At 40.0% G+C, this 22,476-nt stretch overlaps 1 protein-coding gene across 2 annotated transcripts in view; it reads left to right on the top strand.

Moving 5' to 3' along the window:
• Positions 1–2,193: 2,193 nt before the first annotated feature.
• LOC138763035 (RNA-binding protein 5-like) overlaps positions 2,194–22,476 on the top strand; it is a 46,676-nt gene continuing 26,393 nt past the window's right edge. Inside the window, exons 1-8 of one of the 2 annotated variants that reach the window (XM_069936564.1) lie at positions 2,194–2,364; positions 5,592–5,668; positions 6,689–6,902; positions 10,958–11,113; positions 15,533–15,605; positions 18,927–19,000; positions 20,323–20,400; positions 21,996–22,056. In XM_069936564.1, the coding sequence (XP_069792665.1) occupies positions 5,643–5,668; positions 6,689–6,902; positions 10,958–11,113; positions 15,533–15,605; positions 18,927–19,000; positions 20,323–20,400; positions 21,996–22,056 (682 nt within the window). In that variant the 5' untranslated portion in view covers positions 2,194–2,364; positions 5,592–5,642. Of the gene's footprint in view, positions 2,365–5,591; positions 5,669–6,688; positions 6,903–10,957; positions 11,114–15,532; positions 15,606–18,926; positions 19,001–20,319; positions 20,401–21,995; positions 22,057–22,476 lie in introns of both variants that reach the window. The other variant, XM_069936563.1, reaches the window with a different exon arrangement.

The raw sequence follows: 22,476 nt of genomic DNA, 5'->3' as shown, positions 1-22,476 counted from the left end.
TTTCTTTGGCTTGGCTTCGCGGACGAAGATTTATGGAGGGGGTAAAAAGTCCACGTCAGCTGCAGGCTCGTTTGTGGCTGACCAGTCCGATGCGGGACAGGCAGACACGATTGCAGTGGTTGCAGGGGAAAATTGGTTGGTTGGGGTTGGGTGTTGGGTTTTTCCTCCTTTGCCTTTTGTCAGTGAGGTGGGCTCTGCGGTCTTCTTCAAAGGAGGTTGCTGCCCGCCAAACTGTGAGGTGCCAAGATGCACGGTTTGAGGCGTTATCAGCCCACTGGCGGTGGTCAATGTGGCAGGCACCAAGAGATTTCTTTAGGCAGTCCTTGTACCTTTTCTTTGGTGCACCTCTGTCACGGTGGCCAGTGGAGAACTCGCCATATAACACGATCTTGGGAAGGCGATGGTCCTCCATTCTGGAGACGTGACCCATCCAGCGCAGCTGGATCTTCAGCAGCGTGGACTCGATGCTGTCGACCTCTGCCATCTCGAGTACTTCGACGTTAGGGATGTAAGCGCTCCAATGGATGTTGAGGATGGAGCGGAGACAACGCTGGTGGAAGCGTTCTAGGAGCCGTAGAACGCATATATATATATATATATATATATATATTATATATACACACACACCACACAGTGGTGCACTAGTGAAAAGGGTGTATTCTTTCAGAGTACAAAATAGTTCACATTATCCTGACTATATAACTCCCAGGATAATCCCAACCCTTGAACATCAAATATACCTTTGTGAGGGATACTGGAATGTTAGGAGTCCAGAGATACTGGAAGCAAGTGCCAATTAAGAATAAAGTATTATGGGTTAACTTAAGGTGAAGGGATACCGGAATGTGAGGAGTCAAGCAAGTGCTCATTAGAGATGAAGTATTATGGGTTAAATCAGGGTGAAGGGATGCTGGAATGAGAGGAAGGGTTGTAAAAGTGTAATAATCTAAGGATCTGCAAAACAGGATAACAAGTAGATAGCTTTAGCAAGTCTTAGGGATTGATTAATGAGTGAAGAACAAAGACATGATACTTCTCTGGCTAACAAGTTTGCAGGAAGGCACATAAACTGATAAGAAGTTAGAATCCACGTGGGCAGAATTACCTAATGCTAAACCAATCCAGGAGGCAGAAGAATGTTGGGGGGGAAGGTATCTCTGTACTGAAATGAAATGTATAAAAGTTGGGTCAGCCCCAGTATCTGTGTGTATTCCCAGGGTAAGGGGAAGCACCCAATTTTGCATTGTTGTATAATAAATGTTCTTTGTTCTCAATTTTTGTCTTGAGCAATTTCTGTGAAGGTACTTCTGTTTCTCACACCTTGGAGTGCAGAAGAATGAGGGGAGATTTGATAGAGGTAGTTAAAATTATGAAGGGTATAGGGTTAATGGAAGTAAGCTTTTTCCACGGAGGAGGGAAAACATACAAACCAGAGGACATGTGTTGGGGTGAAATGGGAAAGATTTAGAGGGAACATTAGGGGGGGAACTTCTTCCCAGAGAGTAGGGGAGTGTGAAACAGGCTGCAAACTGAAGTAGTTAATGCAGGCTCAATTTTAACATTTAAGTAGGATGTGGAAAGATACATGGATGGGAGAGGTATGGAGGGCGAGGGATTAGGTGTAGGTCATTGGGACTAGGCAGGAAAAGGGATCAGCACCGACTAGAAGGGCCCCTTGTGTGCTGTAATGTTCTATGGCTCTAAATGCCTAGTTTGCAGAGTATTTTCAGTTCTTTTTGATTTTCCTTCCCTAACTTTACCACTGAAGCAAATGTATAGGAAGGGTAATGAAAAGTCCTTCTCTCTGAGTTCAATTACTCAATGCTCCACTGAAGCCAAGGTGAAGGAGGTTATGAAAGAACTTCCCGTTTCAGCTCCTCATCCTCCCCAAAATCTGTATTAAAGTGAAAAAATATAGACCTTTCCCAACATGACTTCCCTCTTCAACCACATCGAAACCATTGGGCAAGCCTTGCAGGGCTCAGCATGCCACGTGATCACCTTCCTCTGAAGTGGCCCCGTTCTGTCACGTGCCACGATCCTTCTGCCGGGTGGAAGCCAGCCTCCCCCTGACACGTGCCACTGTCGTCCAGCCGCGTTGAAGCCAGCGGGGCGGACCTCCACGCTCCCGGCCTGTCACGTGATGTTCACCTTCTGAAGCCAAACGGGCGGATCGTCTCTTTCCCGGCGTACAACGCGGCGGCTTCGGTTCGGGGAAAGACGACCGGCGCCATTTTGTTGGTGTTGGCTGCGACGGGAAGTCGAGCCGAAGCACGAAGAGTTCATCGGCGATATCGGATATATCCTGGCCGTTGGGATACCACATCGACGGCACGACGCCAAGGGGGTATTTTGGTGAAAAATGTAAGTTTTTGCGAGATGAATTTGGCGGCTGTGATGTTATCGGCCGCCGAAGGCAGAACGTCACAGGCTCCGGCAGAGCGGCCAGGCCCAGCCTTTAAATGCGCACCAGTTACTTCAAAGCCAAGAGGTTCCGGTGGTTAAATACAACGTCTACTTTAACGAAGGAATATATTATTTTCCTATTTAAGTTTTCTTTGCATGGTGGAAAAGTTCCAAGCAAATGTTATAGTGCTGCTATTCACATTTTGTTTCAAGTGTTACAAACAGTAAATAACTGTTCACGTTTCATGTTTAAAAATCAGTAGTAAATTGAGAATATTTGGACCGTGACGGAGCAACCGGCCCATTTGACCCCACGGGTTTGTAATCCTCCACGACCCTCCCTCCAGATCTCCACACATTTGACCGGTTGAATCTAGATCTCTTGCCACTTTAACCTGTCAGTAGAATCGGTCCTTCCCCCGCAAAATACTTTCCTCCTGTTATACATCTGTTTCTCTTTCCTGATTCACCCATTCTTTCCAAACCCCGACCAGCGCCTGTCACCTCGTTTCTTTCTCCTCAACCCCACCTCTCTGGTTTCATCTCCACCTATTGGGACCCATGTTGTATCTGCCCACCATCTTCCTTATGATGCCATTTGTATGTCATCATCTGCAGCCTTTGTCTCTACTTACAATAGAAATAGAATGTTGGCCCACGGTACGGGCCCATTGGCCCATGAAGTTGTGCACCTTCCAAAAAAACCTAAACCCTCTGGCCTGGTCAGTACTTGGAGGAGACTGCCCAGGAACACCAGGTTTCCGTGAGGGGCGCTGGACAAAGTGGCACCTCTGTCTGCCTTGTGGTAGACCAATGTTAAAGAATTTTATGTATGTTGTATTATCTCTCTCTTTGGCTTGGCTTCGCTTCGCGGACGAAGATTTATGGAGGGGGTAAATGTCCACGTCAGCTGCAGGCTCGTTTGTGGCTGACGAGTCCGATGCGGGACAGACAGACACGGTTGCAGGGGAAAATTGGTGGGTTGGGGTTGGGGGTTGGGTTTTTCCTCCTTTGCCTTTTGTCAGTGAGGTGGGCTCTGCGATCTTCTTCAAAGGACGTTGCTGCCCGCCGAACTGTGAGGCGCCAAGATGCACGGTTTGAGGCGAGATCAGCCCACTGGTGGGGGTCAATGCGGCAGGTACCAAGAGATTTCTTTAGGCAGTCCTTGTACCTTTTCTTTGGTGCACCTCTGTCACGGTGGCCAGTGGAGAGCTCGCCATATAACACGATCTTGGGAAGGCGATGGTCCTCCATTCTGGAGACGTGACCCACCCAGCGCAACTGGATCTTCAGCGGCGTGGTCTCGAGTACTTCGACGTTAGGGATGAAGGCGCTCCAATGAATGTTGAGGATGGAGCGGAGACAACGCTGGTGGAAGCGTTCTAGGAGCCGTAGGTGATGCCGGTAGAGGACCCGTGATTCGGAGTTGGACCGTTGCCTCCTAATTCTCTATTTTTCTTTCATGTGCCTAAGAGTTTCTTTAAAGCCCTTATTGTTCTAGCCTCTCCACCACACTTGGCGAGGAGGGAGGGAAGAAGAGGTGTCGATTTTTAGGATCAAAACTGTTCATCAAGTCCCGCTTACTGTGTTGTAAATAAAATACAAAAAAATTGCTTGCTCTGCAAAGGCTTGGACAGCTTGCTGTTCCTCCAACAATTTGGATTTTACTCCAGATTCCCAGATCACTGCTTCTTGTGTGTCAGCCTTGTTTTAATCTTCTGATTGTCTATTATCACCAAATCTATCATATTTTCAAGATTTAATTTTTATTTTCCAGAAAGAGATAGCAAACTGCTTTATTTCACTGATTTCATCCTGCAAATTAGAATTAAAATGTTTTTAATCAGAAATAGACATTTAGTGTCTACTTCCCATGCACTGTCAGTAGTTTAACCAAGGTTATCTGGAATTCAAGCAACTGGCAAAAAAAAGTGGAAATAAATAGGTTAAAAAATGTGAAAGTTTAAAATTGGTACACTTCGCTGATAGCTTGTCAATTACGTAGCATACCATTTCAAACAACCAGTAATTTCACTTGTGTGGAAGTTACCAATCCCCATAGGTGCCAGATACCAGGGGATTTACAGTATATTGACGAGTAAACATTGGTTACCCTTTGTTTCTAACAGATACTGCATGATCTGAGTTTCTCCAGCACTTTTATGCATTGCACTCCAAAGCAGCATCTGCAGGCTTTCATGTCTAACAAGATATCCAATATTGTCTTTCTGCCTTTTTCTTATGTCTCTAGAAATGCATTCTTAGTCTCTGCCTCAAATATTTTACTACTTTCATGGACAGTCTTTCCTATTCCTTCTATTGAAATGAGAAACCTCATTATTAAGTTTGTAATTTATTCATCAAGCCTTAAAGATTGTTTATCTTCATATTTTGCTATCTTACTAAAATCACTTAATTTGAGACAGCAGTTGTGTTCGTCTCATTGTTACTACTTGAGTGCTAAAACTTGAGATTTCCTAATAGTGAAGGAGTACGACACTTTCAAAAGTGCCATCTTTCAAACAAGATATTAAAACACTGCTATCCAGTGAAAAACATCTTTATTATTTAAATCACAGAAAAGAGTTGCCTCTGAATACTGATCTTGATAGATGTGTAGAACATCTGAAATGTAAATGTGTTGTTTTTGAAGAGATGAACCAACTTGGTTGCAAACTTATCAAAAAATATATTGAAAGTTCATTATTTCTTGAATAAAAATGCCTGCTTTATGCATTCTTGTACTCGCCAGTAATTTTGATTTTTATATTTTGTGACACCATTATACATCGAATGGGGGTCCAAGGTGCTGCAGAAAATTTCTGCAGAAAATACAAAACCAGTGGAGATTAATTAGTTTATTCATTTTTTAAAAATTGTTTAGGACTCTAATCAAATTAATCCACTGAAAATTTCAGCAAGATTTTATTGGATTAATCTACAGATGAGGAATTTGGATTGGAAATTGCATGTCCGTTTTGGCATATTTCATCCATGCCTGGACACTTATAGTTGAGGCATTAAGATTTTGTGTCTGGAGGTTTGGAAATTTTAAAATAACGAACCATAGCTCTTGACGATATTGTGAGTGGTTTGGAAGAAAATGGTTAGAGCTAAAACAAATTTCTTTCCCTATTTGTTAATGTCACCCCTCACATTCAGAATATTTTCCTTTTTCATTGCAGATTGTTGCTCCAAACAGTTTGGAAAAACTGACTACACAATAACCAATAAGAATGGGCTACGATAAATATGATAAACGGTAAAAATTTAATTTTTAGATATCCAAAATACAGCTGGAAATATGAAATAAAGGCAGAACATTCTGGAAGTACTCCAATGGTCAGGCAGCATCTGGAAAGAGAAGCAGAGTTAACATTTTAAGTGCATGACTCTTATTCAGAGCAGGCAAAATGTTGTGATTTATGGGCATTTAACTGGTACATTAGCTTTATTTCTTTCACTGTGGATAGTTCTCAAGTATTTCCAGCATTTTATGTTTGTTTAAACAAATAATTATTTCCTACTTCCATTATTGCACTGTCATCGTCTTATTACCTGATCTGTCGTAAAACGAGCTGTTTTGAGACTGGTTCATTGACTTGGAGAGAGCATAAGTTTGTCAAATGTGTCTGCAGTTTCTCTTAAAATACTATTTTGTAATCCTTAAAGCATCTTTTGAAAGAGGTCTTCAGTTAGCATTTATGGCAGTATCATTGATAATTTTCTTATTGTTTACTGAATAGTTTGACAAAAAAATTTCCTTTCTGACATTTTGTATAATTGTTCAGTTTTGCATTGATGTTTAATTAGCCTTTTCTAGTTGCTTTAGAATTTAATATTTTCTTGCCAATATTTAATGAGCATTCTCCAAATTAAAAATATCATGTTTGGCAATTTTGGTAGTTATAGTTTTGCAGCTTCCTTTTAGATTATATCTGTGAACCAATGTGTGCATTGAATATCAATTTTCTACATTAGCTAAAGTAACACATCGGGAAATTAATGTTTTTGTGAACCCATTGTTGTGATAGCTTGGCATTCTTTAAAGTATATAAAGTTTTCATACAACCTTTAAGATTATTAAGCTTTAAATGCAATTACATAGCTGATATGCTTGAATTTGAAGCAATTAAAGAACAAATTGTTGCCAAAAAACTGGTATCTGTGGATCTAGAACATTTTTATAGTGCTGGGAGACGTTGAGTTAATTTCTGTGATAGTGGTGATTAGCATAATGTAAAATGCACAATTTTATCATTTTAATTTTTTATCATTTTAGTGAAACCAGTCGAAGTGAGCGGAGTGGACGTTATGGTTCTGAATGGAACAGAGATGAGCATAGAGAGTCCCGAGGTAGACGAGACTATGACTATAAAGATGTTGATTACCGTGCTCCTCCAAATCACAGCAGAGACTATGACCGTGATCGACGCCGCAGTGATTATCGGAATAATGACCGCCATCAAGATTACAGGAACTATGATCATTCTGAGGTATGCGCCTCTTCATCACAATATTTGATGTCACTCCCATTCTCTTATGCATGGCCTATTTTGGGTTTTTGTTTAGTCGTGGAGAATGGTAATAATGCTCCTTCCATTCTTATCAATAGAAGATCAAGTTGATGGAAGAATTCAAGGTAAGATGCAAGTGCTGTTCTCTTATTCAGGATGGTCCTTATCTGACATTTGTATGTTTAGTTTATTTTCTATGTCTGTTATAGATTGCTATTAGAATTTTATTGTGGGTTTAGTTTTAAGGTGTTGGAAGTAAATACCCAGTAGTGGGTGCATGGAATGCACTGCTGGCAAATGTGGAGGAGGTAGCTGCAATAAGACCACATCCTGAGCAAACATCCCCGCCCCCTTACAAGGGGGCGTGGTAGTGGCAGTGCTGAGCAGGGTGGGGCAGCTAATGGCAGTGCTGAGAGGTGGGGGGGGAGTGTAGTGATGGCAGCAGAAAGGAGCAGGGAGGTAGTGACACCAATACAACGTGGCGGCTACCGAGACCAGCTCTTGCGAGAACGATTTATTGCCGTTTATTTTGCTCACTGCTGCCATCCTGAGTCTGGCCAGAAAATTACTGCACTGGCTTCTTCATTAAACTTTGCAGCAGAGTGAATAATCACAAGATCCCCTGCAACCGTGTCTGCCTGTCCCGCATCGGACTTGTCAGCCACAAACGAGCCTGCAGCTGACGTGGACTTTTTACCCCTTCCATAAATCTTCGTCCGCGAAGCCAAGCCAAAGAAGAAGAAGAAGAAGGTTTGACCGCCTCCTTGGATCTTTCCACTGCCCACGGGGGGGGGGCGGCAGTGCCCACTTTGGGAATTACTATTTTAGATCCTATTACATGGAACTGAGAAAAATGGAGGATTATGCAATCAGAAAATTCTAGGCAGCTGTTAGAGTAGGTTATTAGATTGGCACAACACTAGGGCGAAGGTGGCCTGTACTGTCCTGTAGATTTCTATGTTCTAAGCACAGAAATTGTCAAATGTATCTGAGAGGAAGATGGTTGGTTCAGATGTTTCATGGAGGAATTTTTGGAGCAATATTGAGATTAACTCCCAATCTATCTTTTTTTGGTCCCATAATCAGTCACTGGATGGTTTCCTATTTTATATTGTTGATATCACCTTTGCTCTGGTTAGGGTTAAAAACTCAAAATTTTGATGCCAGATCGATCAGCAGACATTCTGAACTATTAGACATTACCTCTATTAATATACCAGTATATTTAAGTTCATTTATTTTGTTACATTGTAGTACAGGTACACAATCCTTTATCTAGATATCTAAAATCCAGAAAGCTGCAAAAACTGGTATTTTTTTCCTGGTGGTGGTACAGCGGAGGGAGAGAGAAAGACAACAACATGTTTTGGGTGGGTGGGGGAGAGACGGCAGCGCGTCTCGGGCGGGGGGGGAGAGACGGCAGCGCGTCTCGGGCGGGGGGGGAGAGACGGCAGCGCGTCTCGGGCGGGGGGGGGAGAGAAGAGGTTGCAGCGCGACTCGGGGGAGAGAAGAGGTTGCAGCGCGACTCGGGCGAGGGGGGAGAGAAGAGGTTGCAGCGCGACTCGGGCGAGGGGGAGAGAAGAGGTTGCAGCGCGACTCGGGCGAGGGGGAGAGAAGAGGGGGCAGCGCGACTCGGGCGAGGGGGGAGAGAAGAGGTTGCAGCGCAACTCGGGCGAGGGGGAGAGAGGGCAGCGCGTCTCGGGCGGGGGGGAGAGAGGGCAGCGCGTCTCGGACGGGGGGGAGAGAGGGCAGCGCGTCTCGGGCGGGGGGGGAGAGAGGGCAGCGCGTCTCGGGCGGGGGGGAGAGAGGGCAGCGCGTCTCGGGCGGGGGGGAGAGAGGGCAGCGCGTCTCGGGCGGGGGGGGAGAGAGGGCAGCGCGACTCGGGCGGGGGGGGAGAGAGGGCAGCGCGACTCGGGCGGGGGGAGAGAAGAGGTTGCAGCGCGACTCGGGCGAGGGGGGAGAGAAGAGGTTGCAGCGCAACTCGGGCGAGGGGGGAGAGAGAGACGCTAGCGTGACTGGAAGGGGGTGGATACGGCAGCACAATTTGGGTGGGGTTAAATCTGGGGCAGCTGGATTTTGTTCTGAAATCCGGAAAAATCCGAAATTCGGAACACGCTGTCCCCCAAGGGTTCCGGATAAAGGATCTAACATTTCCAATTAACCATTAAGTAGTAAGTAGTGGTTAATATTTCTTTGCAATATCTGCCATGCATCATACTCTACTCCATCATGGCTGTGCTCAAGGTGCTGCCTTACAACCCAATCTTGATCTTGGTTAAAGGAAGCACCTGAAACCAATCCCAATCAGCTTAAAGCGAGTATAGGAAACATGCCCTTGTTGAATTTAAAAGGAACATTAGAATAGGGTCCTGCTGAGTTTAAAGGGAGTATTTGAAACGGAATCAGGTGCCAAACCATCTGGATTTCCAAGCAGTGTGATAGTAGGTCTTTTTTAAACTTCTTTGCAGTGCTTTGTGGAATATGCCATGCTGTCACCTCATTGTTGGGATTTAACTCAAGCATGCCTAGGTTCTGGACTGAATATTATTTTTGGAACTCTATTCGTGAGTGAATTTGCTTTGGTGTTTTAACGACACTTTCCACTTTTCCTGATGGCTGATTGGAAAGACATTGTCATGGAAGATGCTTTCTCTTGTACTGCTACTCTTTGGGCAGCAATGTGATTTTTATCTAGTACGCCACCATTGCAGGAGCTTAACCAATGTACTGCTTTAATGGTGCATTACTGAACCACAAGATTGCTGAGTGGGTTTAATGATGCGAGTTTGTAATTTACATAGCACTGAAATTCTTACTGCAGAAGAACAGGTAGTTCATGAAAATATAATAGAAAGTATCTAGATAAAATAGCAAATGACCTAATCTTGTTCAATTCTTCCATTATGGTTTAAATGCTATGATTCATTTTCCTTTAATTTTACACTTGACCCTTGGTTGATCTACATTTGTGATCAAACTGATGAAAGTACACCATGCTAAGTACCCAGTAGTTCTCAAGGAGATTTCTTTTTAAACAATCTATGCTGATTTTGTTCAAATTGTATAAAATTTGGTACCAGGTGATTATAACAGGGCAAAATTGGCTTCTTTCTGTGCCTGTCATGGCTTCACTATCCATACATCTGCCAAACAGAAATTGACAAATGCAATCAAACTCTCCCTGAAATGCCATATTTCGCTTATTACATAATGCCGGAACTTGAGGTTACGGTTTAGGCTTTAATCTAGTGGTCAACTGATCACATAATTGAACAACCAGAAAAGACTGATTATCAATACTTATTGGTTACATTTAAGGAAAGACTGGATCGTTACATGGATAGGAGGGGACTAGAGGGGTATGGACCAGGTGCTGGTCAGTGGGACTAGGAGGGTGGGGATTTGCTACGGCATGGACTAGTAGGGCCGAACTGGCCTGTTCTGTGCTGTAAGTGGTTATATGGTTATTTAGTTCTGACTTTAATTAACTAAAAACAAATCCAGAATATCTCTGCAATTCAGGTGTGTCTTTCTTTTTATCCTCTTGATTCATCTCAAATTGTAATGTCTACTTCACCCATCAACATTATGATGGCTCTTGGAACAATCCTATTCATCCCATTCCCTACTTACTCCTTGAAACTTTTTCACATGACCATTGTCTTCCCCTGCCACCTTGGTTCTCTTTGTATTCACTTAACCCATGAGTCAATTAAACTGCCAACCAGCACGCTCTGAGATGTGAGAGGAAAATGCACCTGGAGAAGCTCACATTGTCGAATTGAGAGGATACAAAGTCTGCACAAATGGCACCAGATGTCAGGATCAAACTTTGGTTACTTGGGTTGTGAGGCAGCACCATGACCACGGCCATAATGGATTGAGTATGATGCATTGAAAATATTGCAAGGAAGAAACATTTCTTGCTTTCCAGTATGCAAGAAAATTGATCTGTACAGCATTAAAGTTTCAACATTAAATATGCTGGAAATTGAATTAAGATTTTATAACATTAACAATATCTTTACTTTCAGAATTATGAAGATGATGGCAGATATGAAAGACCTGAGGGAAACCAATACTGCGATGGTGACTACAAAGACCACGATTATAGAAATGATGGTTCTGAAGAGAGGGAGAATAAAACAATTATGTTAAGAGGTCTTCTGCCATCAACAACCAGGGAGGATGTGCGTATATTACTAAAATTTGGGTTGATTGGGATTCTAAGAATATCAAAAGTAGGATATGGTTGACGATACAAAATAACTATGAAATCCTATGGAGAGAGAGAGAGATGAGGAATAAAATATTTCAAATTGCTGTATAACTACCTGGAACTTTGTTTAACAATGACTAGCTACGAGTTGAACGAATTCCTGGTGGGAAATAGTTATCTGGTAATTAATTTTGATTTTGGCTGGGCTGACGAAAGTTGATCTATAAGTTTTTTGGTCTTTAACCCTTCAGATATGATTAGCAGAAACAAACTTAGCAAAAAATTGGCATGTCCAGGGTAACTTGCAAAATACAGGAATTTGGGAGATGCAAGCTTGCCATAACACAGGACGTTACTAGGATTGGTGGTATTTGGCTATGATAAGTAAATAGATAACAGCTGGGAAGTTCAATCCTTTGAAACTACCCTAAAACAAAATTTCTTCCTGGTCAAGTTCCTCATTGTTGGATGACTTGATAATTGCAGAATTACTGAATAAGGAACCTTTATTTTGAATCGAGGAATGTTTAGTTTGTTTGTTGATGATTGACCACCATTGCTCAGTTTGGAATTTTATCAGAATTCGTCACATGGTTCCAAGAGCTCAGTTGCAGAGAAGAGCTTAAATAGTGTTTTAGATATCGAAGCAGAATTTAATCAAGGGCTTTTGGTAAACTTGAGGTCACAGATATCCGAGATTAAGCTCAATCAGGACTGGGGTTCGAGTCTCACGCTGTCTGTAAGGAGTTTGTGCACTCTCCCTGTGTCTGCGTGGGTTTTCTCCGGGTGCTCCCACCATTCAAAATGTATCCAACAATTGGTGTACTTGGGCGGCATGAGCTCATGAGCTGAAAGGCCTTGTTAATGTGCTATATGTCTCAATTAAAATTAAAAATAAGTCGAATTATGGTTGTTGCACGTCAGTCCCAAGCACACAACTATTCAAGATCCTTAGGCCAGCAAAAATGATTAACATTTTCAGCTGCTTCAATGATTTTCTTCGATCTCAGGATTGAAGCTTGTTGTGCAATATTCAATTTCATTTTCTATTTCTCAGCAAATGACTCTGCCCTTGACATTGTGAGGTGAGTCCCAAACAATTTTTAGATAAGGTTTGTTGAGTGACAACACCAATTCCAACAAAAAGTATTCATACAACTTAGAATAACATTTTAATTATTGAGTCCCTCAACTAGAAACCTTGACTAGAAACTCAAATCAACTACCGAAGTATTGTGGATACTCAAACACTTTTGGGTATCCTATAATAGATGATCAACCTGATCCTTTCCATGATCTACAAAGAAAAATAGCTCTCCACTTCCCTTAATGAGTGTAGCTCGAATAGCATTCATACTTCATACAATCTAAGACAAAACAGCTTGCCTGATTAGTCCTTTAATCAGTCCTCTACTTGTGACTCTGAACATCAATTTCTTCCATCCCCGGCACACAGTATAGTACAACTCTGATGATCCGAAATGGTCACTAAACCTTTTACCCTAAGTGCATGTGTCCTCTTGTATTTATTTATTTCCTAAGTGGAAAGTGCCTACTTGCATTTACTGTCTATACCACTCATAATTTTGTTACTATCAAATGTCCCCCTCATTTTCCTACGCTCCAACCTGTTGAATTTTTCCCTGCAACATGCCAGTAAATCTTCTCTGCACTCTTTCACTTTAATTGATATCCTTCCTGTAGTTTGGCGACCAAAACAATATTCCTTTGTTGGATAAACGTTTTTTTTCGGAGAACTAATCATTTTTAAAAACGGCCCAATAGCAACAGCAAATTACTTGTATCAATGTTTAAACAACAGCAAACAACAAGAGAAGGCAAAGCGTTAAAATAATGTTTAATTCTCACCAAAAAAATGCTGGCCACTGCAAATCCCTGACACTGACCAACCACGACTGCTGATTTCCCCAGGGAGGCTTTCAGAGTCGATGGAAAACTCAATGGCAAGTTGGCAGGCTCCTGCCTCCCCGGTCACCAGAGCTCCTGACTCTGAATCCTCCCCTTAGCCTACTGCTCATGCACGCTGGGGAGTCTGGTGTGCAGTACTAGGTCAAGGGGAAGGTTCAGTGTTGGGAGCTCTGTTGTGCTGAGGAGAGAGGGAGGTAGTGAAGAAGGGGATAGGAGCTTAGGAAAGGGAACATAAAATGAGCCTGACGTCCCGCTTCTGCGCAGGAAGCTGCTCTGCTTGATGCTGGGACAAGGGATTCTTCCAACTGTTTGCGGCTGGGAGACAGTGGCACGCAGTTTGAGAGGTAGAGTTGGAGAGAAAAAAAAGGAAGGGAGGGAGTTACCTGAAACGAGTACAATCATTCTAATTTCATGTCATGTGAATTTTTTTTTAGCCTGTGAGGTCAATTCAGCTCCGAAAATATTTCGGATTAATGAAGATTTCTGATTTGTTTTGGATATCCTCATTTATCTGAAATTTTAAAAATATATTGTCAACAAAATGTACTGCAGGTGTCATCACAAATCTGCATCTTCAGCCATTAAGAATGACTGGAGTTTTGAGCACTTGGGAATGCAGGTTCCACTCTGTTACCAACCATCCTGATATGAATGCATTTTGCTCATTGATGCTGGATCTGAACTGTGGGGGAGGCAGAACTTCTAAGTATCAAATATTACTTCTCAAGTATAAAGAGATAGTTCTCACTGACGGTAGCAATTCCATTTTTTAATGCACATATATTTGACTCTGATATTCCTGAATATAACTAATTTTGTGTTGTCAATTTGAACTTGTAAATAAGGTAGATTTAGATTGTAGATCAGCAGTTCTCAACCATTTTCTTTCCACTCACGTACCACTTTAAGTAATCCCTATGCCATCAATGCTTTAAGTAATCCCTATGCCATCAATGCTCTATGATTAGTAAGGGATTGCTTAAAGTGGTATGTGACTGGAAAGAAAAAGTTTGAAAACCACTGTCTTAATTGTACCTAATTGACTCGTTACGTGTATTGTTTCATAACTCCAAGCAAAATATTTCAGTAACAATTGGGCCTAGAGCAGTGATTCTCAATTTTCCCTTCCCACTCACATACCACCTGAAGCAATCCCTTACTAATCACAGAGCATTGATGGCACAGGGATTACTTAAAGTGGTATGTGAGTGGAAAGAAAAAGGTTGAGAACCATTGTTGTAGATGCAATGTCAGTTACAATCCAAAACATTTTCTCCACAATTGCTTTTATTGCCTTTCTCAAGGAGTTCATTCCACGGAAATTATTCTTTTGTGTATCAGAATCTGTATTGTTCCAGAGGAATCTGTAAGCAGTAGGTCTATTTTAATTTGGGGTATTTCAGCAAAATGAACCTTCCAATGAAAGAATGGAAATGATTTTTTTTTTGTTTATAATACATTATACTCTGGCACCCTTGGAGTGGAACAGCTGAAATGAGATTTCCACACATTAGAACCATAGAAAACAGGCCATTCGACCCTTCTAGTCTGTGCCGAACACTTCGTACCGCTAGTCCCACTGACTTGCACCCTTCTATCCAGTTAATTTTTAAAACTTGAGTGAATCCGCGTTTACCAAGTCAGATGGCAACTCATTCCACACTCCCACCATTCTCTGAGTGGAAAAAGTTCCCACTAAACCTTTTACCCTAATTACAGGTGTCCTCTTGTATTTATTTATTTTCTAAGTGGAAAGTGCCTACTTGCATTTACTGTCTATACCACTCATAATTTTGTAACTATCAAATCTCCCCTCATTCTTCTATGCTCCAACATGTTGAATTTTTCCCTGCAACATGCCAATAAATCTTCTCTGTACTCTTTCACTTTTATTGATATCCTTCCTGTAGTTTAGTGACCAAAACTCCACACAACATTCCAAATTTGACCTCACTAATGTATAACCTCACCCTAACATCCCAACTTCTGTATTCAGTACTTTGATTTATGAAGGCCAAGATTGCAAAAGCTTTCTTCACAACCCTTTCTACGTGTGATGCCACTTTCAGGGAATTGTGTATCTGAATTCCCAAATCCCTTTGTTCCTCTGCACTCCTCAGTGCCCTATCACTTACTATGTATGTCCTTCCTTGGTTTGTCCTTCCAAAATACAACATCTCATACTTCTACATTAAATTTCATCTGCCACCTTCTGGCCCATTTTCCCAGTTGGTTCATTTCCCTCTGTAAGCTTTGAAAACCTTCCTCACTGTCCACAACACCTCCAATCTTATTGTCATCAGCAAACTGGCTGATCCAATTTTCTACATTATCACATTGTATCAAAAGACGACATTTTAATAGATTGATTGAAGACAAATATAATGGTGTATGCTTTTAAATGTATGCTTTTAAATTTTTCAAGAAATGAAAGCAACAAATTTTACCATTTTCCTTTCAGATTCTTGAAATATTTCAAGATAGTGATGAATTTCAGCCCAAGGATGTCCGAGTGATGAAATGTAAAGTTTCAGGTGAGATTTTGGCTGGTCTTTCAGGTGTACGTGAAGAAAGAAATATTCTACTTTGTGTTTTTAATGTGGGGAAAGACCACAGATCGTTGCTATGTCTGAGGAATGTGTACTTTGAAATTGACTTAAAACTGAATGTTCTTTAACCTGTAATCAATAGTTAGGAGTAACTTGCATGAAATCTGCAAAAACTGTTATAATTGGAACAGAGAAGTCCATGATCTGTGAGCAAAAAAAAAAGATCAGTATTGAGGTTGTTCATGCTGGTGGCTCACTTTTATAAGTTCCATGCAAACTTAACTTCTGTTTACAGGATGTTTTTTTTTATTACTTAAGCCCTTTTGATTTGTTCCATAATATTTTAACCTTCTAAAAGTTGAGCCCTTTCTCTTTCAATTCTTAATGGCTTTCAAGGCAAATTAACATTGCTTTTAAAAGTTTTTTAAAAATTTAAATGATTAAATCTCTTAATGTTTTCTGCAATCCAACATCTGTAAATAAGTCATTTGTTTTTCTTGAATTCCCTTATCATAACTTATTTCTATTTCCCTGAACTTGTTTTGAGACATTTTCCTTACCTTTGAGGTCAACAAAGCATTTTGCACTTGGGTATTGAGAACTTTGAAGTAACATGAATTTCGAGTAAAGTTGACAACCCTTTCAATGCCGCATTACATCAGTCTCTTGTATGATCACAGCCTATTTGACATTCTGCTTTAAATTAGGAAGGAAATATTTTGTGGCTTTCGAAATAGAAAGAAAATAATACGGACAGTTTGAGAAATTTAGGGGTCAGAATGTCATGAGGTGCAGCAAGGTTTTTTGAATATTTTTGCCTTTTTAAAAAAAATCTTGTGTGGTTTAAATCTACATAAACTTTATTAAAAGCTTCTAATATTGTACTAATTTTTGCTGTTAATTGTGAGATTTGGCTACAGTTTATTGTCACATGTACCAAGATGCAGTGAGAAAGCTTGTTTTTGTGAGCCTTCCAGATAGACATCCCATGCATAATGTGGCAAGATCATGCAGAAGTGCAGACAGGGAGTTCAGTTGGAATAGAGCAAAAGTGATCTAATTCTCTCCTGTGATGCATTCTGGAGTCTGAAAACTGTAGGAAAAGTAACTCTTCTTGGCATTGGGGGTTGCAATTTTAAAATATTTGGTGGGGGGGGGGGGGGGTAATGAGAATGCTGTGCTGCATTTTTACTCTGGTGAGAAACCAATTTAATTTAAATTTTTAATTTTCTTGCATGTATGCAGAGGCAATAGAGGCTTTTTACCTGCAAAAATTAATTGATACTTTTTTTAGTGGAATATACCATTTGAAGCTTGCAGGACTGATTTTTAGGATACAAGCTAAGGGAAATGCTAAAATAGTATGGATATGGAGAAGTTTTCCTTGCAGAAGTAAAGAGTCTATTTCTGGTCGAGATGGCAAGGATGTGCATTTCTTGGCATATGAGCTGAATCAACTTTGGGTCAGAGCTCCAGTAAGAATATAGCTGTAGATTATAAGAATTTGCTGTGACTTCCTAACCCTAATCATGAGAAAGATATTAACACGAGGTTGTGAGTAGGCTTTGCAGTTTGTGATGCTGATGTCAGGGAAATTGGATATACCTATACTATCTTTGAGATATCTATTTCATTCAACAATCATGAGAGAAAAAAACAGAAATCCAGAATTTCACATTCTAAATGGTTCATTATCACAAGCAAAATTCTAAAGTAAGAACACTAACTCCTCATCCATATTGAAGAATTAATAAAATAAATACTTGAAAATCATCCCCAGCAAAATCTCAGGAACCATAAGAAGCTGCACAGAATTAACCAATTGGCATTGTATTTAATTGAGATTACAGTTAAAATATTAGCAGTTTTGAATTTTGCAGATGTATCACAAATTGCTAAATATTTATCTGAATGCTCATCACATAGGCAGAAACTACTAATGGTATTAATAGTTTATTCCTCAATACCACCCAGCAATGATGCGGGCAATTTTCCTGAATCTAGAATATTTGCTATTTAAGTGCTGAGATCCACAATCCATGACCCAGATTTGTTGTTTAAGATGTGTCTTATTGTGAAATTATGGTGAGATGTGCTTGCTGAAGTGCTTTTGCTTATGGAGTAGTATATTTGGAGGGAAATCTTGGGTCTCCTCGCCTAGTATGGTCCTAGAGTTTGTTGATTTAAGACATGGGAAGACTATTGACCCTTCAAGCACTGCATTTACATGAACGCTTGCACATGGCAAGAGTTTTCTGTCACATGTTAGTTGATGCTACCATTTTTTGGGAGTGGTGAGAATTGTACTTGGCAATGCCATCACTCCAATCTAAACATTTATAACTTGGCTTTTGCTCGCTACTGACTATAGTGTCGTTTATTGGTGTGCTCTATTTTAAAGTGTGGCTGCAAATATTACTTTTGTGCCATCACAGTGTTTTTCCATGATACAATTAAGGCAGGAGATTAAAGAAGGTTGTTTGATAAAACATCAAGTCCAGGTGACTAAAAAGCAAAGGATTGTAACAGTAAATTTGGTGATAAACTGTAGATATTACACATTTGAATTCATTGTTCAGCTTGGCAAAACGAATTTGATTGTTGGAGAATTGTGGAGAAATTGTTTGAGTCGAAGAAAAGTAATTCCTTTCATGTTCAATGAAACTGCAAAAATAAAAAAAATATTGTGATGATCAGGATTGTTCAGATTGTGCAAAGCTTTCATTATTTGTAGTTTCACACATAAAGTAGAATGAATTTTATAGTAGCTAATGAAATCTTCGTCTGTGGAAAGATTCTGGAGCTGTAATTCATGAGTTTGGGTCTTTAGGATGTGAATTTGCAGAAAAGCTCTTCACTATTGATGCAGATTTCCCAGAGGTGATTGCTCCAACCAAAAAATAGCCTATGAATGGGTACCCTAATTTTAATCTCGTGGGGAGAAACATTAATATATTGAAATCAACTGAATGTTGGAAACTAGCTTTATTAGCCTGAAGTATTTTATTGCAGGTAGGTTACACAGAGGAGTGTTTAATTTTTAAATTATTGCTGCGTCCCATTGAAAAATTGGAAGAGATTAGGCTGATTAAAAATACTACAAAGAATGTGTAAAATCTCAAGTGCACTCTTGAAAATGTTTTCAAATGTATTTGTTTTCTTTGATGACAAAACAAAAACCAATAAGCCTACTTGTGAAGCCACACAGGTATAGACATTTTTACATAACACGTGGCGACATGATGAATAGCTACTTTAAACACGCTGACTAACACAATCCCGTCTATATCTGAATGCTGTCTCTAGGTCAAAGCCGTGGTTTCGCCTTCGTGGAGTTTAATCACTTGCAGGACGCAACAAGATGGATGGAAGCCAACCAGGTTGCTTCATCACGTCTAGCTTTATTGGAGGGGGAAGGATCAAGTATTTATGCTGCAGAAAAGATCTAGAGGAACCCAATATTAATCCTTCCCTCAAAAGCCGTTACCCTTCATATACCTTTATGGAAGAAAAACATTATTTAATGGGTGGTTATATTTGTGGCCCTGGGCTTAATTGTGTGCAGTAAAAAGGATAAACAAATTGTGATTAGCTCATTTTAAAGGCCTTTATCGTGTGACACCTTCTCAAGTACATTTTAAAGATGCCTGTGTTATGCAACACTGCACCATTTTCTTTGTCATTTTACATGTGCAAACGTTGTACATCATAAATGCTTGCTTCTTGGGTCTTTCCCTCTTCCACCTGCAAAAGGACTCCAGTGATTCAGAGTCTCTGCAATGTTCTGTTTTAAATCCCAAAATCTGTAGTTCATGCTTGTTTTGTTGGTCTAATTTTCATAAATGTGACTTCTAGTTTCTGCCATTTGTCTTGGGAGGGAGAAAGAAATGAGATGATCATTTATAGTCCATTCAAATCTGATTTGATTTGTTAATGCAATGTATGTAGTAAGTTGCATAAATACTCAAATGTCTTTTCCGAGAGAACAGAAATGTTGAACATGATTTCTGTTTTTCATAAACTTAAGTTGTTTCAGAGAACCTCAGTTGCTTTAAAATTAGTGAGGACACCTGACCAGTTGAGTAAATGTTTCCAAGCTGCTACTCGTGGAGTGTTGATCATGTGCTATTCATGGAAATGGGTTGTAGTTGTGTTATGGCTCTAAAAATGGATAGCAATTGGTGACATATTTGAAGGTATTTTGTTGAAGGCAATATCCGATTTTCGTATTGAAACTCGAAGATGTGCATTTTGTGGCAATGTCCTATTTTTTGCTAATGAAAAAATCTTACACTTTTTATGTTGCTCGGAACAATGTCTATTTAAATTGAAGGAGAGTTGACAGATATTATAAAATAAAGCAGTAATCTAAGGATGAAGTTTATTTTTGCATGTTCAGTGAGGAATGACAATGTTCTTGTGTTAGGTATGGCAGTGAAGAATCAGCAATTTATCTTCAAACTAGGCTTAGATTTACATTTTGGGTGGGTGAGAAAATCATCTCTATTCCTCATTTTGCAAGAGTTGTGATCCACTTTCAGCCTTAAGTAAATCCATGATTGTCTCGGAGACCAAATCATCTGCTTCCAAGAGGCTTGTTTTATATCCGATTTCTTGAGAGCCCTCAACCGGTGTGATCTTTGTAGTCTGATTAATTATTCTGCATTATATAGATTTTTGACTTGCCCTTTGCTTTCAGCAGCGATATCTAACCATTCTTGGAAAGTCCGTCTCGATGCACTACAGCACAAAGCCTTTTGAAGACTGGGGCTGCAACAAGGTAGTAAAAATTGAGAAAATTTCATATTTTTGAAATGCTTTGGCAAAGCTTTTTAGAGACTAGCATTTTAAAAACTTACTTTTTATAACTGTCATCTTGGGTATTGAGCCAAAGATTAGTGGAGTGAGTGAGAGAGTAGCTTGAGGTCTAAGATAGTCTCTATAAACATTTTACAGAAGATTATCCCTTGCCCTTTTCTAATAAATCAGCATGCATCACTGGAAAAACTAAAAGACTAATTTTTCCTTTCCCTTCACTGTCGGCTTCAGAAGGTGCATGGTCTGTTTACAAAAGAATTCTCCCTTTGGGACAGAGAAATCATTTGTTGGAGCAATTTTATTGACATTTTCCTACTTTTGAGGGTAGAAAGATGATGGGTGTTTGGATTTAGGTTTTTAATTTTTAAAATATAAACAAACTTCCTCATCTTTCATTTGTAATGTATGCTGGATCGTCTAGAGAATTCAACGAAAACTTTAAGAAAAATGTAAAATATTGTTACCGCAAATCTTGTTTGCACTGAAAAGTGGTTCTGGATGCTGAGGCCAGAGGGGATTTCAAGGTTGAAGTATAGATTTATGGATGTGTTTACCAGGAATGTTTTTAATTTAATTTTGAATTTTTTTTTAGATTTAGATTTGCAGCATGGTAACAGGCCATTTCAGCCCAGAAGTCCATGGCACCCAATTTATGCCCAATTTACACCCAATTAACCTACACTCCCAGTATGTTTTTTGAACTGTGGGAGGAAATTGGAGCCCCTAAAGATAACCATGCAGACACTGGGAGAACGTACAAACTCCTTACGGACAGCGCGGGATTCAAACCCTGGTCACAAATTACTGGCATTGTAAAGGCAAACTGCTACTCAAACCCGTGTCACCTGATATGATCCTGGAGTAAATGGATTTGTGGTGGAGATCTATGATTTAAATAAATAGCAGGACACTGAGGGATTGTGTGATTTCCTCTTTTTATAAATCTGTTATTTCAGAAAGGGTGAAGAATTTATGAACCAGGTTTATTCCTTGTTTGGGTTCCTCTTTCATCCAGCTACTTTGCTGGGATTGTTTACAGTTACAGTTAATAGTGTAATGTTACATGTTTATGCCATCCCATGATCTCCCTTTGGGAATGTAGTTGAGAAATGTAAAACATTCCTACTGTTTACACCAAGTTGCTCAGTGTGTTAATTAAGGACGGTAGCATGAGACTCAATAATGCTTGATTCAAGGAAGACGTCCTTTTTAGAGTTCAGTAGATGACAATGAGCAGCTGTATAATCTATGTAATTTCACATTAGTTGCATTGAGGATTTTGATGGTGGGAATATAGCATTTTCCACATGGAGCATTTTGTTAGATTGCTCTCCACTCAGACTTCTTAATCGCTTCCAGAAAATATGTAGAGATTTTAAACTTTAACCACGCATGATTCAAATTAATACCTTGTGCGATATCAGTTTTTAAATTATAAATTTCTATTAAACAGTTTGCCAGGTTCAGATTTTCATTTGCAAATTATCCTGCTTCACTGTGAGGAGATGAAAAATGAATATCTCTTTGATAATATAAGCCTTTCCTTTTTTTTGCTAGTGTGGAGTAACCAACTTCAAGCGACGTGAAAGATGCTTTAAATGTGATGCTCAGAAGCCTGGTAAGCAATACAGAGGGTTTACAATGCTGCAAAGGTATTGTGGTTTTTTAAAAAAAAAAAGTTATTTCACACTGAAGGTATTTTTCTGTTTTTTTTTAATGCAACTCCCAGAAGAGAATTGGACATGTGATCATACTTTGATTTGCCCGTCAATATTGATCTGACCTGATGATAAACATTAAAGAATAGGCATTCAGGCCACATTTTTGGTTAGGAAAGATGTGGCACAATTTGATAAATGCCACAAAATGTTTAGAAGTGTGGCAGAAATGTGAATATAGTGGTCCCTCCTTATCTGTGGTTTTGCTTTCCGCAGTTTTAGTTAGCTCTGGTCCGAAAATGCAGTACAGATCATATTCAGTGCTTGTGTTCAAGTGACCTTTTTTTAATATTGTTATAATTGTTGTTTTATTATTTTTA

The sequence above is a fragment of the Narcine bancroftii genome, chromosome 5 (genome assembly GCF_036971445.1).
Source record: "Narcine bancroftii isolate sNarBan1 chromosome 5, sNarBan1.hap1, whole genome shotgun sequence".
Taxonomy (NCBI): Eukaryota; Metazoa; Chordata; class Chondrichthyes; order Torpediniformes; family Narcinidae; genus Narcine; species Narcine bancroftii.
Note: the sequence above shows the minus strand (reverse complement) of the source record. Positions and strands in the feature narration are given on the sequence as shown.